Below are 27944 nucleotides of genomic sequence, written 5' to 3'. Positions count from 1 at the left end.
AGTTTTAGCTGGGCTGAACTGTACTGACCAGCAGATGGCAGCCTATAATCAAATATGCATAAGGTGCATGGAGAAGAACCACTGCTACATTTGACTCAACTGTCCTGTAGCTTCTAGGCTTGCTAACAGGGAGTTAACTGTTGCTGAAAGTTTTCCCGACTCTCACATTTCCCCCTGCAAAATCTTTTAGCTAAAGATCCACATTCCCTACACAGTCCATACTTCACACACGGAGACACTTCCATGACAGCTCAGGAAAGGGCAGCTCCGAACTGAACAATGAAGCATCTGCCTTAAGTTTCAATTCTACTTGTGTGTGAGCGTGTGCTGCCTTTTTAACTTTAGAGATTGCTTTCTGTGAACCGAATCTTCAGGTATTTTGCCAGAGCAACCCCCCATGGTTAATATTTCTTTGGCTTCCAGTACAAAATAACCATTATCCTAAAAAGAACTTACAGCAGAACTGAAGCTAGACAAATTCATGCTGGAAATAGGGTGGCATTGTTTAAAAAGTGAGGGTAATTAACCACTGGAAAAATTTACAAGGTTGTGATGGATTCTTCATCATTGGCAATTTTTAAAGCAAGACTGGATTATAAAAAAAACAGCCTAATTCAAACAGGAATTAATTCATGGCCTGTGTTATGCAGGGGGTCAGACTAAATGATTGCAGCGGTCCCTTCCGGCCTGGGAATCTATGAAAGGCACATTGCAAAATTCTGTAAGCAGTGCCTTAGGAAATAGGCCAGCATAATCAGGTAACTAAAGCATTCCACCAGCTGCAAAGACCACTAATAAAGCCATCTTTGCAATGCACCAATTTGTTGCACACACAATGAAAAATTCCAGCCATTCCATGCCAGAAAAAAATGCTACCCAGTACCTAGTGTGACGGGTTCCCCCCCCGGGGTGCCACCTAGAACTGGGTTACCACTGAGCCCCCTGACCCACCAGCCTGGGCTCCCTCTCACACTGTTTTGCTCATAAGCTGAGGGTCTAACTGATTGCTATATTTGCTGCAAAGCCCTCCAGCCTGGACTTTCACCAGCACACATACAGGTAAGGACACACTCAGCTGCAGTTACATGCAGGCTCTCGGACCAGCCCCTGCATAGGAATGCTACAGTTAAGGCAACTCCCAGTTCCCCAGGTGCGGACCCCCTCTGGAGTATAAACCCCAACCCTGCTTTGCCTCCAGCATTTTTAATGGTGTGTTAAATATATAAAAAAGTGTTTTTAATCCATAAGGGGGGGTTCCACTCAGAGGCTTGCTTTGTGAAAGAGGTCACCAGTAAAAAAGTTTCAGAACCTCTGTTCTAGTTTCTCAGATAACTTCCTCTTTCTTCCCTGCTCCTAACCAACAGAGCACAAGCATATGCAAATAGAGTGACACCTACCCTGGCAAGATCAATCATCATAATGTTAAATAACATTGGGCTGATAACACTTCCCCGTGGTGTGCCATTTTTAGTGTTATGTATATTCAACATAACTTTCCCAACTTAGATCTGCATAGTCCTTTTATTCAAAAATTCTCTAAGCCAGCCATACAGTCTTCTCCTTATCCCTAGTGCAATATGCCTTTCCTCCAGAGCATGTCGTATGCCTTTTCAATATCTAGAAAGGCAGCTCACATGAAACCCTTGTGCTTCAGACTTTTTTTGTATTTCATTTTCTAATTTAGCAATCTTATCAATGGGGCATCTTCCTCTCCTAAAACCACTCTGCCCCTTGTCCATAATGTCATTGTCTTCCAAACAGACAACGAATCGTTCATACACCATTCTTTCCCTAATTTAACCCCGACAATACCTACCACTTTACAGCCATCCACTTTCGTGGATAGTTTCCTGGGTTGTATACTGGGATTACTACTGCATGTTTCCATCCTACCGGGATCACTCATTTTTCCCACGTAGCATTAAATAATTCAAAGATAACCCTCAAACTGCTTTCGGAAGAGATATTTAAACATTATGTTACATATCTTATCTTTACCTGGGGATGTATTCGTGATGATATGAATAGTTTTCTCAAGTTCTTGCATACAAAACCATTCATTCAGTATAGTATCTTCATGTTTACTCCAACTACATATTAGATCATGATTCTCTTCAATTAATTATCTTTTAATCTGGTGGAAAACTTCACTTTGGTTTACTCACCCCTCGGAAAGTGTCTGATCAAACTTCTGCTTTCTCATGATCAAGGGGAGCAGTGGGGGCAAAAAACTAACTTGTTTCAAGATTGAGCTTCATAAATTTATGGAGGGGATGGTATGACAAGACTACCTACAATAGCATGATGTGGCCAATCTGTGACTGCTAGCAGCAAATATCTCCACATCTGATGATGGGACACTAGAGAGGGAGGACTCTGAGTTAGTACAGAGAATTCTTTCCTAGGTATCTGGCTGGTGGGTTTTGCTCACATGCTGAGGGTCTAACTGAGTGCTAGATTTGAGGTCAGGAAAGAATTTTCCCTTGGGTCAGATTGAAAGAGACCCTGGGGTGGGGTTGGCTTCCTCTGCAGCATGGAGCACAGGTCACTTTTCAGATTTAAACTAGTGTAAATGGTAGAGTCTCTGTAACTTGAAGTCTTTAAATCATGATTTGAGGACTTCAGTAACTCAGCCAGAGGTTAGGGGTTTATTTCAGGAGTCAGTGGGTGAGGTTCCGGGGCCTGCATTGTGCAGAAGGTCAGTAGATGATCATGATGGTCCCTTCTGGCCTTAAAGTCTATCAGCTTCTAACTACACCTCTACTCCAATATAACACTGTCCTTGGGAGTCAAAAAACCATACCGCGTTATAGGTGAAACCATGTTATATCGAACTTGCTTTGATCCACCCGACTGCGCAGCCACCCCCCCCCCCCCCCGCCCGGAGACCTGCTTTACCACGTTATATCCGAATTTGTGTTATATCGGGTCGCATTATATCGGGGTAGAGGTGTATGTTGTCAGTCCCAATCAGACCTGTGATTTGGCAACTCTTAGTCTGAATTCCAATAATTCTTTTAACTTGTCTGTATATTTCTGATGTTTTGGTATCTTTGTTTATCTACCCTCAGTACTTCCTCTAAATCTTTTATTTTTCCTTGATCTTTTCATAATTCTTTGTGCTATTGCCTTACTTCTTTCATACTTCATTAGATCTTCGCTATTCATCATATTTTCCACTTTTTTATAGGCTTTGTTCCTTTCTCTAACTGCCATTTTGCACTCCTCATTCCACAATGGATGCGAGTTTTTAGTCTGAGGATATTTCTATATTTCTATATCCTAGCTACAGTAGCTGCTGCCCGTAATCCCCTTATTACATTATCATTGAAATTCTCTTCTGTTATCACTTACACAACGATTATCCACAAATTCAGTGCATTGGCTTGTAAATAGCTCCCTGTTAGCTTTCTTAAAATTCCAGGTGGGTTATTTTCCACTATCTTCAACCTTACCCTGGAAAAATAGTAAGTATAGGGAAATGATCACTCCCTATTCCTTCTTCCTTATCTATTTCACAGTTGCATGTACTTGCAATATCTGTACTTGTTATAATTACATGTACTTGTTATAATTCCCAGGTCTAAGCAGGAAAAACTACCATCTGCTGCATTAACTCTAATTGGGGTGCCATTGTTTAAAGCCAGTAGATTGTTTTCATTGATGAACTTTTCTAAGCTTGTGCCATTTTTCACAGTTATCTTGCGTCCCCACAATTTATTATGACTATTTAGGTCACATATAGTATATGGTCTTTTAGCATTCTTCACTATTTCTTGTAGTGCCAATCTTTCTAATTTCCCACATGGGTTATAAATCCTTAAAGAAATATTATTCTTCTGCATGGGGCTCTCAACGGCCTTCTAGTCTAGGCTTATGTCTTCATTCTCTACTGCTATGTAGTTTAAGCTTTCCCTTATGAAAGTACAAATGCCTCCTCCCCTTCCTAGTCTTTGGTCTTGCGGAAAGGCAATACACCCTGGATTTTTAAAAGCAAGCTTTTCAACCAGCCCTGTTCCCTGGATACACAACCACTTGACAAGAGGTGTTAGCTTGTCCTTTGTCTTCGAGGAACAAGCTTACCCACTCCCCAGATTTGTCTGGTAATAAACACATTTCTGTCATGATTTCAGTTTATGTTCATAGCTTTACACGCCTTTCACCATTATAGAGCAATGAGTTATTACTTTTCAAATGACACTTCACACAGGCATATTGTGTACAAAAGCAGAGTGTGACTAGGGGGTGCATTTGGTCACAGGAGATGACTGCTAAGGATTACTAGACATTCCTAAAACATTTACCCCTGAGCATCCGGCGCACTGTGACTTCCTGGAGCCGGTGGTACCATGAAGTTGTCCAGGGGGCCGGTTCCCGCAGCTAGTTCTCAGCCCAGTCTTGTGGGGTTGGATTGTGAACCCTGTGGGGCAGGGACAGCCTCTCTCCCTGCACTTGTACAGCGCCGAGCGCAATGGGGCCCCGATCTGTGGCACCCCTGCTCCAACCCCCTCCCCGGCCCGGCTGCTGGGGGCGGGGGAAGCGCTAGGCACCGGGGTGCTGGGGGAAGCGAGAGCGGACTCGCTGCGGCACCTGCAGCGGGCAGAGAGGCCCGGCTCCCTCGCACCGTCCAGCAGGTGCCGCCCGCTCCCCGGGCTGAGGGGCGGGGGCCGGCGGCGGCAGCAGCCTCGGGAGCGGCCGGGCACGGAGCAGACGCGCGGAGGCTGTAGCTGCTGAGCGCGCCCCGCTCTCGCCCGGCTGCTCCTGCGCCTGCTCCTCTCCCGCCGCGGACCATGGTGTGCCCGGCTCGCCAGGCCCTCCTCCTCCTCCTCGCGGCAGGTAAGGGGGCGCGGGGCGGGGGCCACCTGCCCGGGGGGCGGGAGTGGGGCTGCCCCCCCCGGGGTGTGGGTACCATCTGTACAGTGCGGGTGCTGAGAGCCATTGAACCAAACTGTGACCCCTGGATATCATGGAAACCACTTCAGGCCAGCACTCCCAGCCCCCCCATTTCCAGCCCCCCCCCCGGTCCCCCCAACCCATAGTTTCCTGGGGAGTGGGGCTAGGCTTGCCTGGTATGCTACAGGGAGGAACTGCAGGGACTCCCCCCTCGGGTTGCCACCCGGGTGTGTTTTACCCGGACAGTCCGGTTTTTGGCTTCTATGTCTGGGTGTCATCACGCTGCCCTGGCTCATCCCCTGGCAAACTCAGCCCTGTTCCCTTCTCGGCCGGGCCCGGCGCGAGGAAACCCAGCCGGTGACGCCGGGTGCCCGGGCCTGGCAGCAGGTTGATAACACCCGTGCCTTGCCCTTCTCATGAGCTAAGGGCGGCACTCGAGTCCAGTGACTCGCTTATCTGGGGCTGGGTGTCGTTCAGATAGCGACACACACACTGTTGTGTTGATTCGGCTCAGACCGGCTGCGACTCCTTGTATTCCTGGCTGACTCAGCCAAGGTGCTGGGGCCAAGCAGATGACTGGGCTGCTGAGAGTTTTGTTCCCACCAGCTGTGGGTTTTTAGGAAGCTCCCCCGGCCATAACCATCTGATGCAGAAGTGGAAGCAGCTGGACTGAAGGGGACAGCGGGGAGGCACTTAGAACTGGACTCTGGAGGGGACGGGTTAGGGATGATTCTGACCTGCCTCTGGTGGTCCTGGGAAGTGCTACCGATTATCCCAACTTTATACACTACCTGGTGAGTTCACCTTGTCAATGCAAAGCATGCCAGTCAATTTCCCTTTGTTGTGTATTCATCTATTAATAAAATCAGAACCCCCTAGAGAGTTATACATACTAAGGCCAGAAGGGACCATTGTGATTATCCAGTCTGACCTCCTGTATAACACATGCTATAGAACTCCCCCCAGATCATTCCGAGGGTATATCCTTTATAAGCACATCCAATCCTGATTTACAAATCACGGCTCCTCTGATGTAACTGTGTTTTAGATGCCTAGAGATCCCTTTTTTAAAACATCTGGAATGTGAAACTCGCATGTTGACGATAGGATCTGGTTTTAGAGGGGTGATTATTACTTTACCCACACAGCAAGAATGGATTATTACTTACTGGCCTGCGATTTTACAGTTGAGCTTCTGTAATCCATCAGTAAACAATGGGCTATATTTATACTGGGAAATGAACATTGCAATGGTGAAAATGTAGGTAGGTGTGTGACCCATACATCTAGCCATTGCTACTTTGGGAAGAAGCAAAAGTGAAACATATCGTTTGGCTAGTTCAGCATTTGTGGCTTTTTTAAAAAAAACACCACAAAATGTCAGAGAAAAACACTACAATATACTTTATAATTGCTTCAGTCCGCTTAAAAAGATTTCAGGTTTTCAACCATAGTTTAGCAGAAATCGCTCCCATTCATAATAGTTCCCGAAATGTCACGTTCTGTTTGCTGATAAAGACTTGTCTGCATTAAAGCTGGCTGCCTATTGGAGGAGTACAGACCTGATTTAAGGAGAAACAATCCGCTATCCCTCTGTTACGTATTTTTACAGCCCTTGCAGTCTGTCCGTGAGAGTGGGTTCTTTTCTGAGCGGTACGATGGTAGGCACTGTAAAAGGGGGAGGGGGGCGTTTGAAAAATGACCTTGCATAGAACAGGAAGACAAAAGGGGGGGTGGGGAAGCGAGCTAGGTATTAAGCACTAAGTCATATGGCTGAGAGCTGCTGCAGGGTGGTGGTGGTTGTTTTTACAGTACTTGCTAGCAGAGAGAGGCCTGAACGAAACCATCCCTGAATGCTGGGGAAGGAAAGTCCAACCACAGAGTTTACGGCTGGAGCCATTCTGAGAACGCTGCCAGACACTGCTGTTCACACCCTTCCCTGTTAACTGCATACGCCTGGGTGGGGCCTCCTCCGCTTGGCTTTCCCCACCCCTTTGACACAGGTGCCTCGGTTACGCCGCTGACCCAAGCCTTTTGTCGCCCCTTTGCCCTAGGCTTGGCAAAGCCCTCGCTGTGCAGCTGGAGTCAGGCCCAGGGGACTGGAGGAGTGAGCGGTGGGTGGGGAAGCACCATCTCAAACCCTGTAGGGACCTACAATTGTAGCTCAGCTCCAGGCAGCATCCCCCGGCCCCCACCCCCTTTCTGCTCAGCCGTCCTGAGGCTAGCAGCAGCCATGTGGAGTTCTGTTAACATAGCCCCAGTGACGCTATGCGGCTATGGAGCAGGCGAGCCATCAGAACCAGGGGCCACATACAAATGGACACATCTGTCCTAATAAGGTTACTGGACACCTTGTGCAGCGCTTAATGGTTTTCCAGTGGCTTGAGACACTCCAGTCAGTCTCAACAGTGAAGCAGATAGGTCTGACTTACCAGTACTACAATTATTTGTAAACGTTTATGGTGCTTTATAGCAGACTAAGGGCCATGCTCTGCCTCCACAGCAGTCAATAGGAGTAGGACAGGGCCTCATGCAGGGCCAGTGCAACCACTAGGCAAACTAGGCGGCCGCCATGGGCACCTAGTGGTTGAGGGTGCCTAAAAGCCCGCTCAGGCGAGGAGGCAGAGTGGAGGTGAGCTGGGGCGGTGGGTGCGGGGAGGGCTGCCTGCAGTAACGGGGGGGGGGTGCACTGGGGAACTGCTCCCCGCCCCAGCTCACCTCCACTCTGCCTCCTCCACTGAGCACACAGCCCCCGCCCTAATTCTCCTCCAGTCGGCACCGCAAGCCTGGGAGGGGAGGAGAATTAGAGCGGCGCCGGCGTGCTCAGCGGAGGTGAGCTGGGGCGGGGTTAGCTGCCCAGGGCCGGCTCCAGGCACCAGCATTCCAAGCTGGTGCTTGGGGCGGCAATCTGCAAGGGGCGGCACTCCCTGTTGTTTTGCCCCCAAGCAGATCGCCGAATTGCCGCCGCGGGCAGGCGGCGGGGGCAGTCCATGTGCACTTAGGGCGGCAGGCGCATTTCCACGGCGGCGGCAGTTCGGCGGCAGCTTCTATGTTTAGCTGTCCACGGTGGCTTCAGCTAAACATAGAAGCTGACGCCGAATTGCCGCCGCTGCGGAAACGCACCTGCCACCCTAAGGGCACACGGACTGCCCCCGCCGCCCGCGGCGGCAATTCGGTACACTGCCTGGGGCGGCAAAAACTGTAGAGCCGGCCCTGTAGCTGCCGCAGAATGGGGGGGGGGGCTCCCCAGGCGGGGTTAGCTGCAGGGGGGGGTAGCTGCTGCGGGGGCGGGCCTCCCCGGGTGGGGGGGTGGCGGGCTGGGTTAGCTGCTGCGGTGGGAGGGGCAGGTGGGCGTGGTTAGCTGGGGGGGTGCGCAAGGTGGAAGTTTCACGTAGGGCGTGAAACATCCTTGCACCAGCCCTGGCCTCATGACACATTTACCATCTTGGAGGGGAAGAATGCGGTCGCCTTTTGTTCCACCACCACCACTGTCTCCCCTCTGCTGAGTGGAAGTTGACGTCAAAGCCTTGTAGGTCAGCTCCCCAGTGAAGGAGAAATCAGTGACGCTGAGATCCCTGGGAGAAAGGATTGCTTGCATGCTGCCTGATCACCTCTGTTCCAAGACAGGTGCATATGTGTAAATTGCATGCACACAAAAAACTATGTTAAGAGAACCTTAAGGGTACAGTGTCAAGCACTCAAAAGTCAGAAAATTCCCCTTGTCTCATTCAGTGCACATAATGGATAGCATTCACTCACAACTATTCTCTGTTTTGTTCTCTCCTTGTTCACTGTGTGGCCCCAGGCCTTAATTTACTGCATCATCATTGCTCTGAAGCCAGTTCTTAATTTACACATGGGCTTTTCTATGGTGCTCATCTCTACAGAGCTTCATAAATATTAATCAATTTTTAAAACAGCCGTGTGATATGAGGGGGTATCTTCCCCATTTTATACATGGGAATCAGAGACACGAATTAAGGTCAAAACTATCCACTAACTTTGGGTGCCCAGTTTCAGGTGCCTAGGACCTGATTTTTCAGAGAACGTAGCATTATATAGCACTTTATATGTTCAAAGCACAGCTCCCAATGACTGCGGTTGCAGCTGCAATTGCTCAGCAATGTTCCCTCTAAGTTTTTTACAGGTATGTGTGGAATGAATTTTGTTATGTGCACCAATATGGAGGTGATGTGTGGTGGGGGTGAGGCCGAGGGGTTTGGTGTGTGTGGGGAGGCTCAGGGCTGGGGCAGAGGGTTGGAGTTTGGGGGGCAGGGGGGAGGTGGAGTGCGGGCTCTGGGGTGGGGCTGGGGATGAGGAGATTGGGGTGCAGGCTGCCCCAGGGAGAGAAGACGCCCTCCAGCCCTCTCTCACTGCAGCAGCCCTAGGCCAGGGGAGAGCACCTCTCCCCACTGGTGCAGCTCTGGGGCTGGGGGCCAGGCACCTCTATCCGGCTGCAGCAGCTCCGGGACCAGGGGAGAGATGCCTGTCCCCAGCCGCGGCAGCTATGGGGGAGAGACGCCTCTGCCCCCCACGCAGCCCTTGATAGCCTGCTGCGCGGCCGCGCGGCTTAGAGGGAATTTAGTTGCTCAGCACTTCTGATAATCAGACCCCAGAATCTCAAGTGCTCCTTGTACAGTCACGTCTCCGAGCAAAGTTTCTCTGGGCAATGTCCCCTGACTCCCTAGATGCCTTTGATGAACAGTGGGCACTGTCAGGGGCTCTCTGCAAAATGTCCCCTTGTGTTCACCTGATTTCTGCCCTGTGACCTTCATTCCTGTCTGTTTTTTTGCTTGTCCTCCATAGCTGCTTGTAGCTGCGGTCCATGGCCCCTTCCCCCAGCCAAGGGGAGGGCCTTTAGCTATAGGTGGGCTTAGGCCCACTGTTTTCGCTGGACCTACTCTAGGTTCTGGAGTAACTGAGAGAAGTAGTAGGTTGTTACCTTCTGTATGGACCAGAGGGGGATGAGACAGTTTCACACATATTTGCTGACAGCCATGGAGGGGTGAGACTCAGGAATCCTGGGGTCCATTCCAGGCTCTGAAGGGAAGTGTGCTGTAGTGGGCACAGAGTCTTCTGTCCATTTCCCCCCAAGCTTGATCTTTTTTGCCCTGTCCCCTCCTACCTGTCTCTGTCCTGTCCTCCCTGCTGTCTCATCTCATCTCATCCCAGTCACCACGCCCCGTCTCATCCACATCCTTGCCCAGCCATTCCTGCATCTCCCACCCCCTTCTCTTTTTTTGTCCAGTGTCTATGACCAGCCAGTCCCAGTCTCTGCTCCTCATCCTCCAATCTCAGTCTTTCCTGCCCCAGGCACCTAGTTTCAATCTGGTCCCCCTGCCCCTCGAGGTCCAGCTCTTCCTCCATGCTGGCTGGGGAGAGGTTGGGAAGTCCTTGAGAGTACAGGAGAGATTCTCCCTGCTCTCGGTTCAAGTGCTTGGAGGCTGCCGGGGGGAAGGACGGCAAAGCAGGTGCATGCCCTCGAGCCCTTCAACACAAGGACACAATATACATTTGTCAGGTTGTAGTGAAAAGGGCAAAGCATCCTTGCCCAGTCCTTTTGCATTTTTACCTCACTGGTGACTGTAGTGTGGAGACAGCCGAAAGAGTCAGAATATTTAACATTTAACCATATAAGTGATCTGATCCTGCTATTGCTTTTGCATGTGAGCAACTTCGCTGATGGGGGAGTTCCATTGACTTCCATGGGACATCCCTGTCTGTAAAGCTACTCATGTGCAGAAGAATTGGCAGGCTCAGTCCCACAGTGCGGCACTTCCACACAATACAGACATTAGCTAATCCTCTGTTCCAGGCAGCTGGGGAATATTATCCACATTTCACTGATAAAGGTTTTGTAAAAGCCAGGACATGATTTGAAGTGAAGTTACGGTCTGCTATGTAGATTTGCCCAACCCCTTAGAGTCAGGAGAAAAAACTTTGCTATTGTCCCCAGCAGGCAGTTAGTACCAGAAAATGGCTGTAGAGTTTAAAGCAAAGGACCATTTTACAGGAGATAGGCAGCCTCCTTATTATTTACTGCTGAGACTGGAAATTCAGCCCTAAAGTTACACAGCTCAGTTTCAAGTGTGGTTGCTACTTGGCTGGTGTTTTTATCACTTCTTCCCTGCTGCAGAAAAACACTAAGTAATTCAGTCAAGCCAAGCTTGCTAATTCAGAAACCCAGTAATTCTTTCAAACATCAGGCTCCCCGCACTGCTCAGCGATGACAACGGCTTCCAGTGTTGCACTAGACTTCAGTACGTTTACCAAATCTGCTACAATGATTCACACTTCATATTAAGGGTACATATAGTCTTTTATAAAGGGTTTAAGGATTAGATTGCTAATAGTTAATAGGTAAAAGTCCAACAGATTGCTTATAACCATGTTGAACCTTCTACTGACATGCTTACAGCTATCTATAACATGTACTGCTCATGTCTGACATGCTTATAGCATATATTAATCGTTAACTCTTTTAAAGAGGGTTTATAAAAGTACATGTACTATCAAGTGTGACCAAGTACATTGTCAAAAAAAGTGAACAAGTCCAGCTTGTGAGGAAATACTTGGTCGGGTTTAATATCGTATTTGTTTACTTGCAAAATTCAGTCTGCAGGTATAAAGCAGAGGCTCGGCTCTGGTTCATGGAGGGTGTAGACTTGTGTGCCTTTTCTGTGCGGAAGGATATGAGAACTCTCAATACTATCTGCGTGGGTTTTATAATACAATAGCTGCAGAATATGTAAATGGCATTGGCTTTTATATACACAGATAATTGCGAGCCTCTACCTTTGTTTCTAGGCATAGTCAAAACTAGCATTAAAAAAATATTTAGTGTTAAATTTTGGCTGCTTCTCCATACCCCAGCACAAACATGAATGCAACAATTTGCTATAACTTCTCAGTGGAATGTCCTGTCAGTTGTTGGCTTTGATGTCACAAGTGTCCACCCCTGTGTTGGCGTGGCACTACTTTGGAACAGAATATAACCCATAGCAAAAGACTGCAGCGTTCTCACACTTGTGAGAGGCGGTTGTGAGAGCATATGGGTAAAGTTAAGTGCGGGGATCGCTCCATGCACTGAATAGAGGGAATTCTCAGGCCCTTTGCATGCCTGCATCCATCCTGGTGAAAATGCAGGGTAAGAGAGAGCTGGGTGTGCGCAGAGAGAGGAGTCTCTAGTTTTCAGTACCAGCCTCCTGCAAATGGAAGCACTTAGCGATACACTCTTGCTTGGCCTCACTCCAAACCAGGCAAGGATAACCTGGAAGCTGTGTTACAGCACTCTTGCCACAATACTGCCACCCCTTCTGCTCCCTTTCCCTGCTAATTGCGATGCACCTTGTCCTCATATTTGTAACATGCCACACATTCCATGTACGTGAGCAGGCCCTTCAGAAAAGGGGGTTCAGCTGGCTACGGAGCCAAATCCTGCTCCCCTCTGCAAGTATCATATCCCAGTGCTGTAACTAGAAGTGCTCTAGCAAAGCCGACAGGTTTGGCTCGTTGTTATTCTGTCGGCAGTACACAACCATGTTACTAACGTGCACTCCTCCTCGTGACCTGTATCAAGATGTCTGAAGAGATTCCTTTGGGTAAGTTAGATGTTTCCTGGCCTAATCGCATCTATATTCTACCCTTAGATTTAAGCAATGCTGCATGTTCTTCGAACTGGGTGCTTCTCTCTCTGCTCCTCATTTTCTCTGTGCTACAAGCGTTGACTTAGGCTTGCTCAGTGAGGATTGGCGAGTTGCGATGCTTTCCCCCGGCTGCGTTTTGTGCTCCAGAATCAAAACTCGCTTCTTTGCAAAGAAATGAATCTCTTTAACCTGAACAGGCGTCAAGATAACCTCAAAAATATGAACCAAGCTCAGTTCAGCGACCTTTGCCTGTTTCACTAATGCCAACTACCCCGTCCATGACAGTAAGGGGTTGACTCTGAATCTATAAGGTAGAAGGCAGTGTTGTTAAGTTCATCGCTGATAAACGCACACAGGGAGAACGGTGTTACGGAAACCTGTCCCTTCTACAGAGCGTGCTGTCATTTTGTGTGTCAATGAAGCGGGAGGAGTATGAGCGCCACCCTTTTCATTTTCAGTTCAGTGCCTGGGTAACGTGAGTCGCTGGAGAAGCAGGCCAGCCGGAGCCTGCTGCCGCCGCCTATGCTGTCTGAAATCTGTTAGGAACCACATTGTCTTTCACTGCCACCAATCAAGATTCCAGGATGAGACTGTGGCTGCTGTTCTCACACACTGAAACTGTGGGTAGTTTATGAGAATCAAATGTAGGTCAGCAAAATAAACCCAGCTGGCTAGCTCCACTGGGGCTCAATTCTGCTTCCACTGAAGTCAATGGGAGTTTTGCCGTCCACTGCCTTAGGAGGATCATCAAGGTCCCTGGTTGTTTTTTAAGTGCTCTAAATCCACTGCTCAGTTAATTGCATCCCACACTGCTAGAGCAAAGCCTAGGGAAAGACAACCTGGGATAGGCTCTAACCAGGAAGCAGTGGTGGGCAACCTGTGGTTCCCGGACCGCACACGGCCCATCAGGGTAATCCGCTGGGGGGCTGCGAGATAGTTTGTTTACATTGACCGTCTGCAGCTCCCAGTGGCTGCGGTTCGCCGTTCCCGGCCAATGGGAGCGGGACGGGGTGGCTGCCGTTTCCCGCAGCTCCCATTGGCCGGGAATGGCGAACTACGGCCAGTGGGAGCTGCAATGCAAGCGGCCGTGCCTAGGGATGGTCAGTGTAAACAGACTGTCTCGCGGCCCACCAGCAGATTACCCTGACGGGCCGCAGGTTGTCCACCGCTGCCATGAAGCCTATAACTTGGAGGAGGCGCCATTACCTGTTTTTATAGTGAGATTCGCGCAGAGGAAGCTGGCTCAGCCAGTGAATTTAATCAGCGAGGCCTGGTACTCAGAGCGGCTGCCGGTTAGCACAAGCCTGCAATGTAGCGTACCTCACTTTACTGTTCTGAATAATGGCACAAGTGTGAGCTTTGTTCTTGTTCCACAACAATGCTTCCTTCCCTTTGGCCACCCAGTACCATAATACCTTAGGGATTGTTATAGCCTCCGCTCTTGGAGCACATCCGGTTGCCTTTTGAAAAATGTTATGCACAGAGGTGCTGCCACACCCCTGGGCGTGAAGGGTTTTCCATCATACACGGGGTTTACAGTTTGGTTCAGTGGCTCTCAGCACCGCCACTATATAAATTGTTCCAGCGCCCCTGGTTATACGGCCATGTTTAGAAGAAAAGTGCCGCTGGCTTGCATAGAGGTTGTAAGCGTGTTATAAGGAACATCGAAAATACATGGTACTTGTTTGGTTCTCTGCTGTGTCAGGCCCTGCAGACACATGTGAATGACTGTGGAGGAGGAAGGTGTGTGCCCAGCTTGTTGTGGTAATTACGGTGCCGCTGGTGCTTGTTTGCAGATACCACTGAAGTTCTAGCAATCCTAGAGGTAGCATTACAGTGCGCGGTGAGTCCTTAATGTGGCCACATTTCCGAGAGAACCCACTCCAGTGCCTGCTGAAAACCGTGAGAATCCGATTACCTTTAATAGGCTCAATTGGGCTTATAAGGGGCTCAATTCTCTGCCACATTCCACCGCTGGGAATCCAGGCTGTGGGGTAAAGTCCAGCAGGGCGAATTGTCAGTGGTGCAAAGGATCTGCAACTCCCATGCTGGCAGGAAGCCCCAAGGCAGCTAGGGGAGACTTCCCCAGGGCCCCTGTGCTCGTCAGTACTTCCCCTGAGTATCCAGCAGCAGCCAAGCTCACAGGGAACTCGGGCTGCAAATGGAAGCAGTGCACCCAAGGCAGAGGGTGGACAGTGGAGCATGAGCTGCCCTTTTGTAGAGGTGAACCTCCCTGGGCTCAGCCCACCCCGCCAGGGTGCAGACAGGGAAATCAGCTGCAGCCGCTGGAGCAGGGTTGAACCTCACCACCTCCATATGTTTTGTATTTGTTTCCTATTGAGAAGGAGGGTGTAATTAATAAATGAACAGCACATATGCATGAGGCACCATTGAATCTGTCCAATTGTGCAAAGCTCGTAGTAAGGAAACAGAGAAGCTGATGTTGCAAATGTTTTCCACCAGGCATTGCCCTGAATGAGTCCTAATAAGTGGAACTGCATAGAACTCAGTGGCATTCCTCACAGTCCAGAAATAAACGTGCAAAGGGAACAGTTTGTTCAAGAACCACTAACAGCACTAGGACTTGCCCAAGACTTTGGACTGACGTCTGTGGGCCAGTTTTCCCACTAGGTGCCAGGCAGGTATTTACTGACTACAGAATTTGCTTGCCAGGTTTAAAATCCACTAGCAGGCCGTAACACGGCACTCCCACTCCGTGACTTCACAGCTCTGTAGCAGGGTTCACCTCTAGCACTGCACCTTGCTCCCCGCATCTGTTACAGACAGCTCACAAACTCAGGACATCAGATAAATTAATTATCTTAATAAGGAGAAAGCAATTCTACCCTAACTACGTAAGGCCTGAATCTACCTGCACTACCCACCTGTGTGACTGTTTGCAGGAGTGAGCCTTAATTCTGCAAGGTTTTTGTGGTTGTTGTTTTTAACACAGCAGCATTGTTGTTGAGCAAGAATGACTTATGCCAAACTCTAACTTGGTTCCCCTTATAGTAAAATAAATGAATGCCAGCGGGTTTATTAACACACAATACCTATTATTTGGAAAATTCTTACAGTGTAATTGGCTCAACAATATTTCATGGTTACTGAAAATTAATTACTCCCATTTTAATGGTGGAAGACAGTGAGTCACAATCTCTAAGTATAGACTTGACTTCTGGAGTCCTCCCATTGGAAATTGGATCTAAGAAGTACAAAGGCCAACAGAGTGTTGTGAGTCTCAACCCGGCTTTAGAAAATAAAATACTCAAAAGGAACAGTATGTCTCTCAGGTGCTTTCTAGTTTAACCCAAAAATTGCTCCACAAAAAGAATTGCCTTTTTTTTTTCTTTTTCGCCTAATTCATTAACCAAAAGACTCCTAGGATATATTGCTCCTGCTCAGTCTTTGAAGTTTTAAACAACACCAAGGACATTAGTGTCATCTTCCTCCTCCAAAGTAAAGTGTGCATTGAGCAGACTGAGAAAGTTTTCAAATGATCACATTTCTCCATTTGAGAGGGGAAGCAGAAGGCCTCCATTATACCATTTCTACCTTTGAAACTAAAAACTTTTGTCTCTGCCATTACTTCTCTCCCAAAGCGTTAGCCCTCGTCGCTTTGAATATTCTTTACCTCAGATTTTACAGTTCAGCAGCTGGTCGTGTTCTTGATCCAGGAGCTGTTAATTTTTAATTTACTGGTATTTTTTTCTACCTAACATTCAAAGCGATGACACTTCAGGTATGTTTAGAGACCAACCACTCTGGAACATAGGCCTGGAAGGGACCTCTCAGTCATCAAGTCCAGTCGCTTGCTATCGCAGGCAACCCCATCATATAATCCACCTTCACGAACATAGCAAGCTTCAGCTTAACACTGGTTAGGTTGTTTGCCACCACACCTCCTCTGGAGGGACTGTTTCAGAACCTCACTCCTCTGATGGTTAGAAACTCTCTCATTTCCAGCCTACGCAGGGCCGGCCCTAGGGCTGAGCCAGGTGGGTGACCTCCCAGGGTGCCATGGTCAAGGGGGTGCTGTGCGGCAGCACCGAGGCATGCACGGCTGGTGTGGAGTCAGAAGCTGCTCCGGGCTAGCAGGGGAGTACCATGTAGGACAGCGGCCAGATTTCTGCCTGCTTCCTCCTAGTGGGGGAACATGAGGGGGAAGTGAGCAGTGAGGCAGATACTGTTCCCCCCGCCCAGTGTTCCTCCACCCTCCCCAGGGGGCTGTGCGGGGGGGGGGGGAACAACACCAAGCGCTGTGTGCATCCAGGTCACTTCCCCATATGGCTGCAGGAGGGGGTGCAGTTTAGGGGTGCAGGGGCTAGGGGCTAAGAGGGCACAGTGCAGTGGTTCGGAGTGAAGGGGGGATTCTGGGGAGCCCATGAGGACCAGGGGCAATGGCGGGCACCCATGAGGTCTGGGGCACCAATTTTCCCTAAGGTCGGCCCTGAGCCTACATTTGTTCACGGCCAGTTTATATGCATTTATTCTTGTTCCACTGTTGTCCTTTAGTTTAAATAACTCCTCTCCTTCCTTGGTGCCACGAGCTACAGAATTATTTCCTCTTCTGGTTACAAGAGCTGCTGAAATCCCTGTGGGATAAACATGTGTTTTAATTATTCAGCCCATTTTGGCTTGTAAAGGCAAGAGAGACTTAAGAAATGCAACAAGTCCAGCATCTCAAGAGAGCTCTTCATTGGGGAGGAAAATCATCATTGGAGAAAGATTTGATGCTGTAAACAATCTGTCTTAATGAGAGCAGAGTTCATGCTGAGATAAAGGGTTACAAAATGAGCCAGCAGCCTCATTATGTTCAAAAATCAACTTAAGCCATTGTGCTGCTGGCATATAGCGATGTGACAGGATGCCAGATCTCAGCACGCAGGAGGCTGTAAGGATTCAGTAGCTTCAAAAGTTCACCATTAATACGGTGGCTTTTCACACTGTGCCCTTATCAGAAGTTTCTGGCTGCGTAGGGGACAGGGTGACCAGCAACTGCACGTTTCTCCAGCTTTCGGGAAGATCCTTAAGAATATGACCATCATTTGAGGACGAGATGTATGCTTTTGCCAGAACAGAAGTACAGCAGTTCTAGAACAGATACTATCCGTTCTCCATTGTCTGAAGTCCATTGTGATTTCAGATAGAACTATCTGTATAACAATAGCTAGAAAAAGGAAAGAGACATTTAGAACTAAAGAACAAACATTCACTTTATGTTTGCAAGGAGGAGACTGGATGGCTTAGCCATGATTGCTTGTGAGAGTCTAACCTCGGTAGTTGATTCACCCTGTGAAATGTGGTTGGGGTGTTCCATAGTGCAAAGCTGAATTTAGCTTCATCCGCTCTTACTGGAAAATAGCCAGAGTTTGTGTTACTTATTGTGGGAGCAGCCTGGCTTGGTTTGCTCTGTGTGTACAGTAGGTTGTTTACAAAGCAATGCATGTGGAAAGTTAGTGATTTCAGACAGTCTAGCAGAGAATAGCTAAAGGACAGTTCTTTAATTTCTGCAGCAGCTGGGATGATGTTTGACCTTCATGACTGCAAGTAAACCCTGTTAGATTAGGTTTTGTTGTGCAAATGTATGAGTGGAAAACAAACTGAGGTCTTTTCTGGGGTCTCACCCTTGTTTACTTTTCAAGTCAAGAGCTTAGCTGGTGGTCAAATAGGTCTTTGCTATTTGAAAGCTGAGACTGTTCTATTGTGGAAACTTTATCCTTTCATCTGTCTAGTCAATCTGGGGGCATGAGTAGGTGAGAGTTGATGTGAGGTGTATGGTGCAGTTGCAGATTTTTGTCATAGTCCGGTCATAAGGCATTCAAGAATGATTCAGAAAAAAATGTCCATATCTTTGAAAGAGTTGACAGCAGTGGGCCATTTAGATACAGCAGCCATCTGCTCTTGTTTAAAAAGCTGATTTTGCAGTTGCAACATATGAGATGAGTGTGAACCAGCGAGCCCCTCAGTGCCAACTGGCAGAGGGTAAAATATCTCCTGTCAGGTCTGACATACTCCTTGCCCCAATTCACTATGGTCATATTCTGTATCTAAAAGGTATCATGTAAGGTACCATAATAAATTGCCAAATATTATGGTGTCGTGTATGTATGGGTGATATATGAACAAATATAAATGTGCTGGAAATATGTTCTTAAAATGTGTTTGTCAGGCAAGGCTCAAGTCACCCCACCCTAGAACATGGTTCCTCCTGTTTGGAGGGGTCTCCAGTGTGAATTGAGCAAGGAGAGACAAATGAAATTACATTTACATGAAGAGTAGACAAAACTATCCGGCAAATCACTGTGGAAGATGGCCACTTAACACTCTCAATGGGGGGATGGAAATGGCAGCGCCAGGAAACTTTCCTGCCTCCTGAAACAAGGTCATTGAACTTTGGAAGCTCTAAGCAAGGACAGAAAGCCATGATGGCATCCGTAAAACAAGAGGCCAGAGCTCTTGTACATCTGAGCAAACTACCCCTTTCAACCAAGGGAGTTGAAAGCCTCTGAAACTGAACATAGGTGAGAAACCTGCTTCGACCAAGACTGTAACTTGCTGAAGTTAAATGTAGTCACTAGAATCCATGTTTAGTTGGTAACTTTTTTCATCTCTTTCTCTCTTATTAGAAATCACTTCAGCCTATAGTCTTAGCCTAAAAATAAGTTTATTAACAATGTCTTCACTATGGACCTTACAACGGCACAGCTCTACTGTCTCCCTTGCAGCCGCTCTTCTGCTGGCATAATTAAACCACCCCCAAAGAGCAGCACTAGCTGTGTCGGCAGGAGAGCGTCTCCTGCCAACGTAGCGCCATCCACACCAGTGCTTTTGCCAGTGAAACTTATGTCGGTCGGGGGTGGTTTTTTCACACCTCCGACTGACAACAGTGGTAGTGTAGACAAAGCCTTGCATTTCAGTGCTGTATATTTAAGAAAGGGCAAGTCCTCTCCTAAATTACCAGGTTGGTCATGTGTACTGTCTCTTTAAGGGAGCAGCAAACTTCATAGGCTTCTGAGAGTGCTGCAGTCAGAAGGATGGTTTTGGGAAAACTAGGGATGGGAGTTTGTGGGTGCCACCCCGCAAGGAGTAACCAGGGTGGTGAATTCCAGGGTGAGGCTTTCGTGCTGTAAGCAGGGCTCTGAGCCAAAGCTGCACAGAAGCACCCAAAGTAGCAGGGCAGACAGTGACACCCCTTACTGGTCTGGGTTGAACCCCAAAGCATCACACAGAGAAAGTCAGGAAGTTTGAAGCACAGAACCGCTTTCACAGATAGGTTATGAGTTAAAAATCTTAGTGATGACCTTTCTTCAGAGCGTGGTAAAGCACTTGAGAGTTTTACTGGAATGGTTGTTCAGGAAGACATCTACATAACCCTGAACACACTGAGCTGTGTCTGCCACTAGGACCTTCCCAAAGTTATCCGCACTCCATGTGTAGGGGACATTCTGTCTCCTCTTCTCCAGATGCCCTGGGGAAGAGGGAGCCTTTTCCCTCGCCTAGTGCATCATTGCAGGAGCCAGGTAGAACTGTGTCCTAGCCCTCCAAGGAACACTGTTTGGATTTATACAGTACGTAACGCACCTATCCAAAATTAGACATGCTTTTGGGGGATGTTAAACAATCGTGGGAAGGAGAATAAAGCCAGCCACTTCCCCAAAGCCAGAAAATAACCAGCCAAAACCCTCCCACACATCACCCAGACCCAGGGTCTTCGGGACACCGTGCCAGACTCAGCAAATTCAGGCAGTTTTAGACCAAGAGGAGGAGTAAATTCCAATCTGGAGAGCCCCTCGTGGAGAATGCCTTGTCTGCAAGGAGGACCTAGTTACCGTAATTTGCTCGGCAGCACTCACTGATCCAGTGGGATGTGGCCAAGGCCTCCACCCCAGCGCATCCGCAGTAACGTAGAAATTGCGTCTGGAGCAGTCATAACAATTGCTGCTGAGCGTGCGAATCCCAGGCACCCTGAACAGTCCTGCCTCCTGGCTGCCTAGGATGGGAAGTCTCCACGGGGCTGCTACAGTCCCTCTTCTCCCAATGTAACAATTGGACATCTAACATAGTGAACACCAGTGGAAATGAGGTAGGATCTGAGGCTAAAATGGAGAAAGAACAAGTTAAAAATTACTTAGACAAGTTAGTGTCTTCAAGTCAGCAGGGCCTGATGAAATGCATCCTAGAATACTCAAGGATCTGACTGAAGAGATATTTGAGCCATTAGCAATTATCTTTCGGAAGTCATGGAAAACGGGAGAGAATCCAGAGGACTGGAAAAGGGCAAATATAGTGCCCATCTATAAGAAGGGGAATAAGGACAACCCAGGGATTACAGACCAGTCAGTTTAATTTCAGTACCTGGAAAGATAATGGAGCAAATAATTAAGCAATCAGTCTGCAAACACCTAGAAGATAATGAGGTGATGAGTAACCAGTCAGCATGGATTTGTCAAGAAAAATTGTCAGACCAACCTGATAGCTTTCTTTGACAGGGTAACAAGCCTTGTGGATGGGGGGAAGCAGTAGATGTGGTATATCTTGACATCAGCAAGACTTTTGATGTTGTCTTGCGAGATCTTCCCATAAACAAACTAGGGAAATACAACCTAGATGGAGCTACAATAAAGTGGGTGCATAACTGGTGGAAAACCATTCCCAGAGAGCAGTTATCAGTGGTTCACAGTCAAGCTGGAAGAGTATATTGTGTGGGGTCCTGCAGAGATTGGTCCTGGCCTAAGTTCCCTATAAGCTGCGCGGCCGCACAGCAGCCTATTTAGCGCCGTGCAGGTGCTCAGGGAACCCGCCAGGGGATCTCCTGAGGGAGGGTCCCAGCCCCAAATATGCCACAGCCCGGCCCCAGCCATGGCTGGGGTAGCCTGGCCCCATCATGGCCCAGACCCATCGCAGGGCGCCCCCCTCCCGAAACCCGGCCCTGACCTGCAGGGGCTGTGGGAAGGGCACCTATCACATGGCCCCAGCCCCGGAGCTGCCACGGCAGGGAGAGGCACCTCTTCCCCCAAACCCCCAGCCCATGTGCTGCTGCAAGGAGGGAGAGGTAGGGGGAGTCCTCTCTCCCTGCCGGAGCCCCGGAGCACCCTCCTGTACCTCAAACCCCTCATCCCCAGCCCCACCCCAAAGCCCGCACCCCCAGCTGGAGTCCTCACACACCTGTACCCCAGTCCTCTGCCACAGCTCCACCCCAGAGCCTGCACGTCCAGCCGGAACCCTCACACCCCTGTACCCCAACCCCGGCCCTGGGCCCCCTCCCAGACTCCGAACTCCTCAGCCCCACCCCCACCACATGAATTTTGTTATGTGCACCCATATGAAGGTGATGTGTCACACATCACCTCCATGTGGGTGCACATAACAAAATTCATTCCGCACGTGCATGGGGAAAATCAGAGGGAACACTGGTCCTGGGTCCAGTTCAATATCTTAATCAATGATTTAGATAATGGCATAACGAGTACACTTATAAAGTTTGCAGACAATAGCACACTGGGTGGGGTTGCAAGTGCTTTGGAGGATAGGATTAAAATTCAAAATAATCTGGAGAAATGGTCTGAAGTAACTAGGATGAAATGCAATAAGGACAAATGCAAAGTGCTCCACTTAGGAAGGAACAATCAATCAGTTGCACACATACAAAATGGGAATTGGAGTACTGTGGAAAGGGATCTGGGGATCATAGTGGATCACCAGCTAAATATGAGTCAACAGTGTAACGCTTGTGCAAAAAAAGCAAACATCCTTTTGGGATATATTAGCAGGAGCATTGTAAACAAGACACGAGAAGTAATTCTTCTGCTCTACTCTGCACTGATTAGGCCTCATCTGGAGTATTGTGTCCAATTCTGGGTGCTACATTTCAGGAAAGTTGTGGACAAAATGGAGAAAGTCCAGAGAACAACAACAAAATGATTAAAGGTCTAGAAAACATGACCTATGAGGGAAGATTGAAAACATTCGGTTTCTTTAGTCTGGAAAAGAGAAGACTGAGCAGAGACATAACAGTTTTTAAGTACATAAAAGGTTGTTACAAGAAGCAATGGGCTTAAATTGCAGGAAGGGCAATTTAGGTTGGACATTAGGAAAAATTTCCTAACTGGCAGGGTGGTTAACCGCTGGAATAAATTGCCTAGGGAGGTTGTGGAATCTCCCATCATTGGAAGTTTATAAGAGCAGGTTAGACAAACACCTGTCAGAGATGGTCTAGATCAGGGATTGGCAACCTTTGGCATGCAGCTCACCAGGGTAAGCCTCCTGGCAAGCCAGGCCAGTTTATTTACCTGCCGCATCCGCAGGTTTGGCCGATCGCGGCTCCCACTGGCCGCAGTTCGCCACTCCAGGCCAATGGGGGCTGCGGGAAGCGGTGCGATGGGCCGAACTTGCGGATGCAACAGGTAAACAAACTGGCCCGGCCCGCCAGGGGGCTTACCCTGGCGAGCCACGTGCCAGAGGTTGCCGATCCCTGGTCTAGATAATACGTAGTTCTACCAGGAGTGCAGGGGACTGGACTAGATGACCTCTCGAGGTCCCTTCCAGTCCTACGATTCTATGTTCTAGCACTCACTTGTGTACAAGACTGGCGGCCTCAAGCATACAAACCCCTTTAGTTGATGGTCAAAGGTCTGGGATGGGGCTAGGGTGACCAGATAGCAAGTGTGAAAAATCAGGATGGGGGTGGGGGGTAATAGATTCCTATATAAGAAAAATCCCCCAAAATCGGGACATCTGGTCACCCGAGATGGGGCTTTGAGTCAGACTGGTGAGGAACTTTTAGATTAAATGTTTTTTCACTGAAAAAATGCAGATGTGTCAGAACTGTGAAACTGCATGGGAAAGAGTCTGTTTCACTGAGTTCCCTTGACTCAAAGAAAGGGTTGAAAAAAAGTGTTGAAATGAAAAATTCTGGTTCAGAGCAAGTTTTCCATTAGAAATTTAAGCCAGAGTAAAAAAAAAAAAAAGAATAAAAATGGTTGAAATTGAAACTAAATATTTCAAAATTATCAAAATAAATGTTTAGATTGATCCGAAACAAAAAATTTGTTTGGTTGGTAAAAAACACATTGAGAATTTAATTTTTCATTCCAGTTCAGGATGGGAAGAGACAGTTTCCTTCCCAGCTGTAGCTTTGAGGTGTTCAGAAAGCAGCTTTTAATTGGGGTCAGGGTAAGTGTGTTCTAGATGGTAGAGGGACTTTCCCTTGGAGAACGGAACTTGTCATCTGGATTACCTATGGGAATTCAAAAGAAAAGGAGTGGTTGCTGTTTCATTGCATCTCATTGCAGAGTTAAGGCCAAAATAGTTCCCTAAACTAGAGCTGAGTAGGAAAATGGGCACAGTCAAATGCAGTGGCCATTGCTTGACTAAGGGGACAGTTTAATGGTAGAGTGGGTTTTGCAATGGACTCCCTTTAAACCTGCCTCAAGCTGTTTCTGTAGGACCCAGAGACGCTCTCTGGTGCTTGTTTAGGACGAATACTTGTGAGAGGAGCTTGCAGACAAGAAAGGATCCGGGGGGTGCCTGCCTGCCACTCTGGAAGGATGGGAAGCTGCCATTATTACCACTGAGACTGACACTGCCAGCATGTTAATGCAGTGGTTCTGCTGCTAGAAGAGTTTTATTTAAATCAAAGATAGTCTTAGCGTTTATACACTCAGGCCACCTAATTTTGCTCTGGCCTGTCCAGTTAGTCTGTTTTGCACATGAATCTTCCTTCCCTCCAGCTAGCTAATTAGAACCCCGGGATTTCAGCAGCCTGCTGACATTAGTGGAGCTCAGAGATTCTCTGTCATGAGAAGCTCCTTGTAATAAGGTTAGAAAAACTGGTCATGGTCATGTGCTGATCTGGTGCTGCATAAAGTATTTTTTCTTGCATCACAGAATGTACCGGAAAACTTGGTGTGGAACTTGACTCTGTTGCTAATGTTGCCTTCCTGGCACAGGTCAGGTTCTGTCAAAAATCTCCAAAAAAGTAAGAGGGGTAGCTCCAGCCCCACACCCTTGGCAGCAGATCTGATGCGCGAGTCCCCCATCCCCCGGCATGCCGCACCCAGGGAAAGCATCTCGATCATCTGTAATATTCTGACCCAGTGTAGCAATGAACAGGGGATAGGGCAGTGTTAGATTGGGGCCAGGGGCACCGGTTCTACATAGGATCTTCCCCTTATCCTCCTCCACACTGCTGTCCCTCTCCTGCAAACATACCCTACAATCCAAGTGCCCCAGCTTGTTTTTAAAGGGACAGCTCCCATTAAGAAAGTAAAGACACAACAAATATTCATGTCCCAAATACGTTCTGCATTATAAAATGTCAAGGATTATAGTCATGCTGGATCCTCACGATGACTTGGGAAGAGTTCTTTTATATTATATAAAGAGATTAACATTGGGGCCAAACTCGTGTGCTCAAGACACCAAGTGCCAGAATTAGGGCTTGGCTACACTTACAAATTTGCAGCGCTGCAGCAGGGTGTGAAAACACACCCTCTGCAGCGCTGCAAATTGCGGCGCTACAAAGCGCCAGTGTAATCAAAGCCCCAGCGCTGGGAGCCGCTCCCAGCGCTGTCCGTTATTCCCCACAGGGACAGCGCTGGGAGAGCTTTCTCCCAGCGCTGGCGCTCAGCGCTTTGAAGTTTAAGTGTAGCCATAGCCTTAGAGTTATCTGTGCAAGTTTGACTCTGTCCCATGATGCATATGCTTTAAGCAACAGTCTGTAATGACGTCATATGTTTTTCCAACATGGTGGTTAGCAGAGTTTGAACCCAGGACCTTAAGATCCTCAATTCAGACTTCTTGCGCTTGAAAGAGCAGGTGGTAGCAAACGACTCTTCTCCTCTGTGGCCCAGCTCCTAGAGGGGCACGTTACAGACTTTGCCAGAGGGCTATCTGACAACGACATGAGAGACAGCAGCGGAACATGGGGTATCTATATCCCTGCGTTCTCTTCATGATTCAGAGAGGGCGGTGAGCTGGTTAGAGCAGCCATTACAGACAGGATAGCTGAGCCCGCAGATAGGAAACAAAGCTCTGCTCTGTCCTATTACAGACCCACCACAAGTGACCTTGTCGGTTAGTGGGTGGGGGAATGATCGTTTCATGATGCCTGGAACAGGGATGTGAGGCCTTGGTCAGTAATAAGGGTTGTGGACTGCCCAGAACTAACCTCACTTGGTCGAAGTGGCAACACCTGAACCCATGATCTCATGGCTCCCAGACCAGTGCACCTTCACCTAGGCCAAAGGACATTTCATGGGGGGAGTGTCTCACGTATGAGAGTTCACCCGCCAGGTCCTGCCACACAAGTCACTCAAGAGGCATGACATTTGGCAGGCCTGCACTGCATTGGAAACCATACAACCCCGCGTAAGCATCCCAGGGCCTGTGCCAGCTTAACGTGGGTCAGTAACGAAACCCAGTGTGGATTCTCTGGGGGCAGTCTCCTCTGTGCAGCTGCAGACTTCGGTCACAATGGGGAAGGGATGGCCCCGGGAGGTTGCAGGGATAGGTGCAGAAGGTTAGGTGACAGAGACAGCATCCACACACACCTCTCCTTGGGTGTTACAGCATGCCAGGTGCTTTGCAAATAAGGCAGGCCCGTCCCCTACCCGCTTACACTCCTAATCCACAGATACAGAGGGGAGAATGGGACAGCCCAAAAGACACCCCCTTCCTCCCTCCCATTTGTTTTCTTTGAATTTTTGTATCTCTTTCTTTAAATACAGAGAGCTCAAGGCTCCCTAAAAATTACTTAGATCACCTAGTGCCCATGCAGCAGCATAAAGCAGTGACACAGGAAACCTACTCAGCTAGCCAATAAATCAAAGTAACAGACTATTTATTAGGTAGTTCTGCCCAGGTATTTGCTAGACTGCACCTTTTAGCTACCGACTTTGTGTCTACTTGCTCCTGGATTCAGCTTCCCCGACCCTCGTCCAATAGTCTATATTAAACTACATTATTAAGCCCTGCTTGCAAAATCAAGCACTCAAAAAAGTAAGGAAATGCCTGAATTCTATTGCCTGGGCTGCCTTTAAAGTTTGGCAGAATTATAAGCAACTGAACTCAGTGCCTTATAATGAGAAGCAATGGGCAACGTTCGCTATAGGCAGCATGACCAATTTCACCTACAATAGATGGAGTTTGTATTATTACACACGTCCGATTTTCATTTCATCTGCATGGTAATATGAATATTTGTTCATGTTCAGTAGGGTTTTTTCCCTCACTCCAGTGGAGCGCTAGCGCATATGCTGGAGAGAGCAACTGTAGTACTGTCCAGGAAAATCCCCTTCATGGCATCACTACTTCCTGTCCTTAACCATGCAGTATTCAGAGCATTAATCGCCATTATTTCACTGGCCATATTTTATGCAGGGCTGTGAAAAAGCCACTTGGCTTGTTTAAATCCATGCACACCAAATGAGACAAAAATATGTCACACCCCAATAGGAGTCTGGCTAATGAGACCTGGTGTTCATTTTGAGTGAAGGGTGAAAGCTTATTACTTCAGAGCCATCTTTAAGACATTACCCAGCTTCTCTCTGACAACCCTTCCATGGTGTCATTATAAAAATGAAGCTGCAAGGACACTACAGATATTGATTTTAACACACCTAGATTAACACCAGGTAGTAAAGGATGCGTGGCTGCTGCTGCTTGGATCCATGCCATCTAAAAATCTTCAATATGCACTAATGAACCGGTAGTTGAGCTGAGCTATAGTTCTGTCACAAATCTGTACACTTTAAGAGGCTGTTCTCCAAGCAACTCTAAATACCTTCCTACTTATTCATGTGCAAAGAGAGCCTGACCTGGATTAGTCATTCCAGATTCATCTGTATCCTTTTAATAAGCACAATAACTCAATTAAATTGTTTATCAAATGCTCCCAGTATTCCAGGGAGTGTTCACGCTTGTAAAGCAATATCCCTACACAATCCAGTCTGATGTTCCTTTCAGGAGAGGACAGTGGTACACACACTGGAGAGGACAGACAGACAAGGGTTGCATACGGGAAGGCTCATGAACAAGCACTGCAGAGGGCCCATCTCAGTACTGCTCAGGATTAAATCTCCTGCTGGGAAAGCCCATTAAAAGGTCACATTCACAGGGCCAGAAGGTGCAAAGCACATGCTACACCTTTTCACTAGGTGTAGGTAGCCTGATGGCATGCATGTCCCCACGGCACCGCTGTCATCTCACTCCCTGCGTGGTTTGGCTCAAAGAGCCTAACTTCAACCCATAACATTGACCAGGGCCGGCTCCAGGCACCAGCGGAGGAAGCGCGTGCCTGGGGCGACACTCCAGCCATTCTTGGGGCGGCACACTCCGAGCAGCCTTTTTTTTTTTTTTTTTTTTGGGCTGGGGGTGGCAAAAATGGTAGCGCCGACCCTGATA

The 27944-nt window shown here is 48.2% G+C and overlaps 1 protein-coding gene across 1 annotated transcript in view; it reads left to right on the top strand.

Annotated features, from left to right (window-relative positions):
• The first annotated feature begins 4680 nt into the window (after window positions 1-4680).
• Window positions 4681-27944, top strand: part of PARM1 (prostate androgen-regulated mucin-like protein 1) — a 52612-nt gene continuing 29348 nt past the window's right edge. Inside the window, exon 1 of the mRNA XM_039541938.1 lies at window positions 4681-4836. Coding sequence (XP_039397872.1) covers window positions 4791-4836 — 46 coding nt within the window. The 5' untranslated portion in view covers window positions 4681-4790. The remainder of the gene's footprint in view (window positions 4837-27944) is intronic.

This window comes from Mauremys reevesii, linkage group 5 (genome assembly GCF_016161935.1).
Source record: "Mauremys reevesii isolate NIE-2019 linkage group 5, ASM1616193v1, whole genome shotgun sequence".
Taxonomy (NCBI): Eukaryota; Metazoa; Chordata; order Testudines; family Geoemydidae; genus Mauremys; species Mauremys reevesii.
This window is presented reverse-complemented; position numbering and strand designations above follow the sequence as displayed.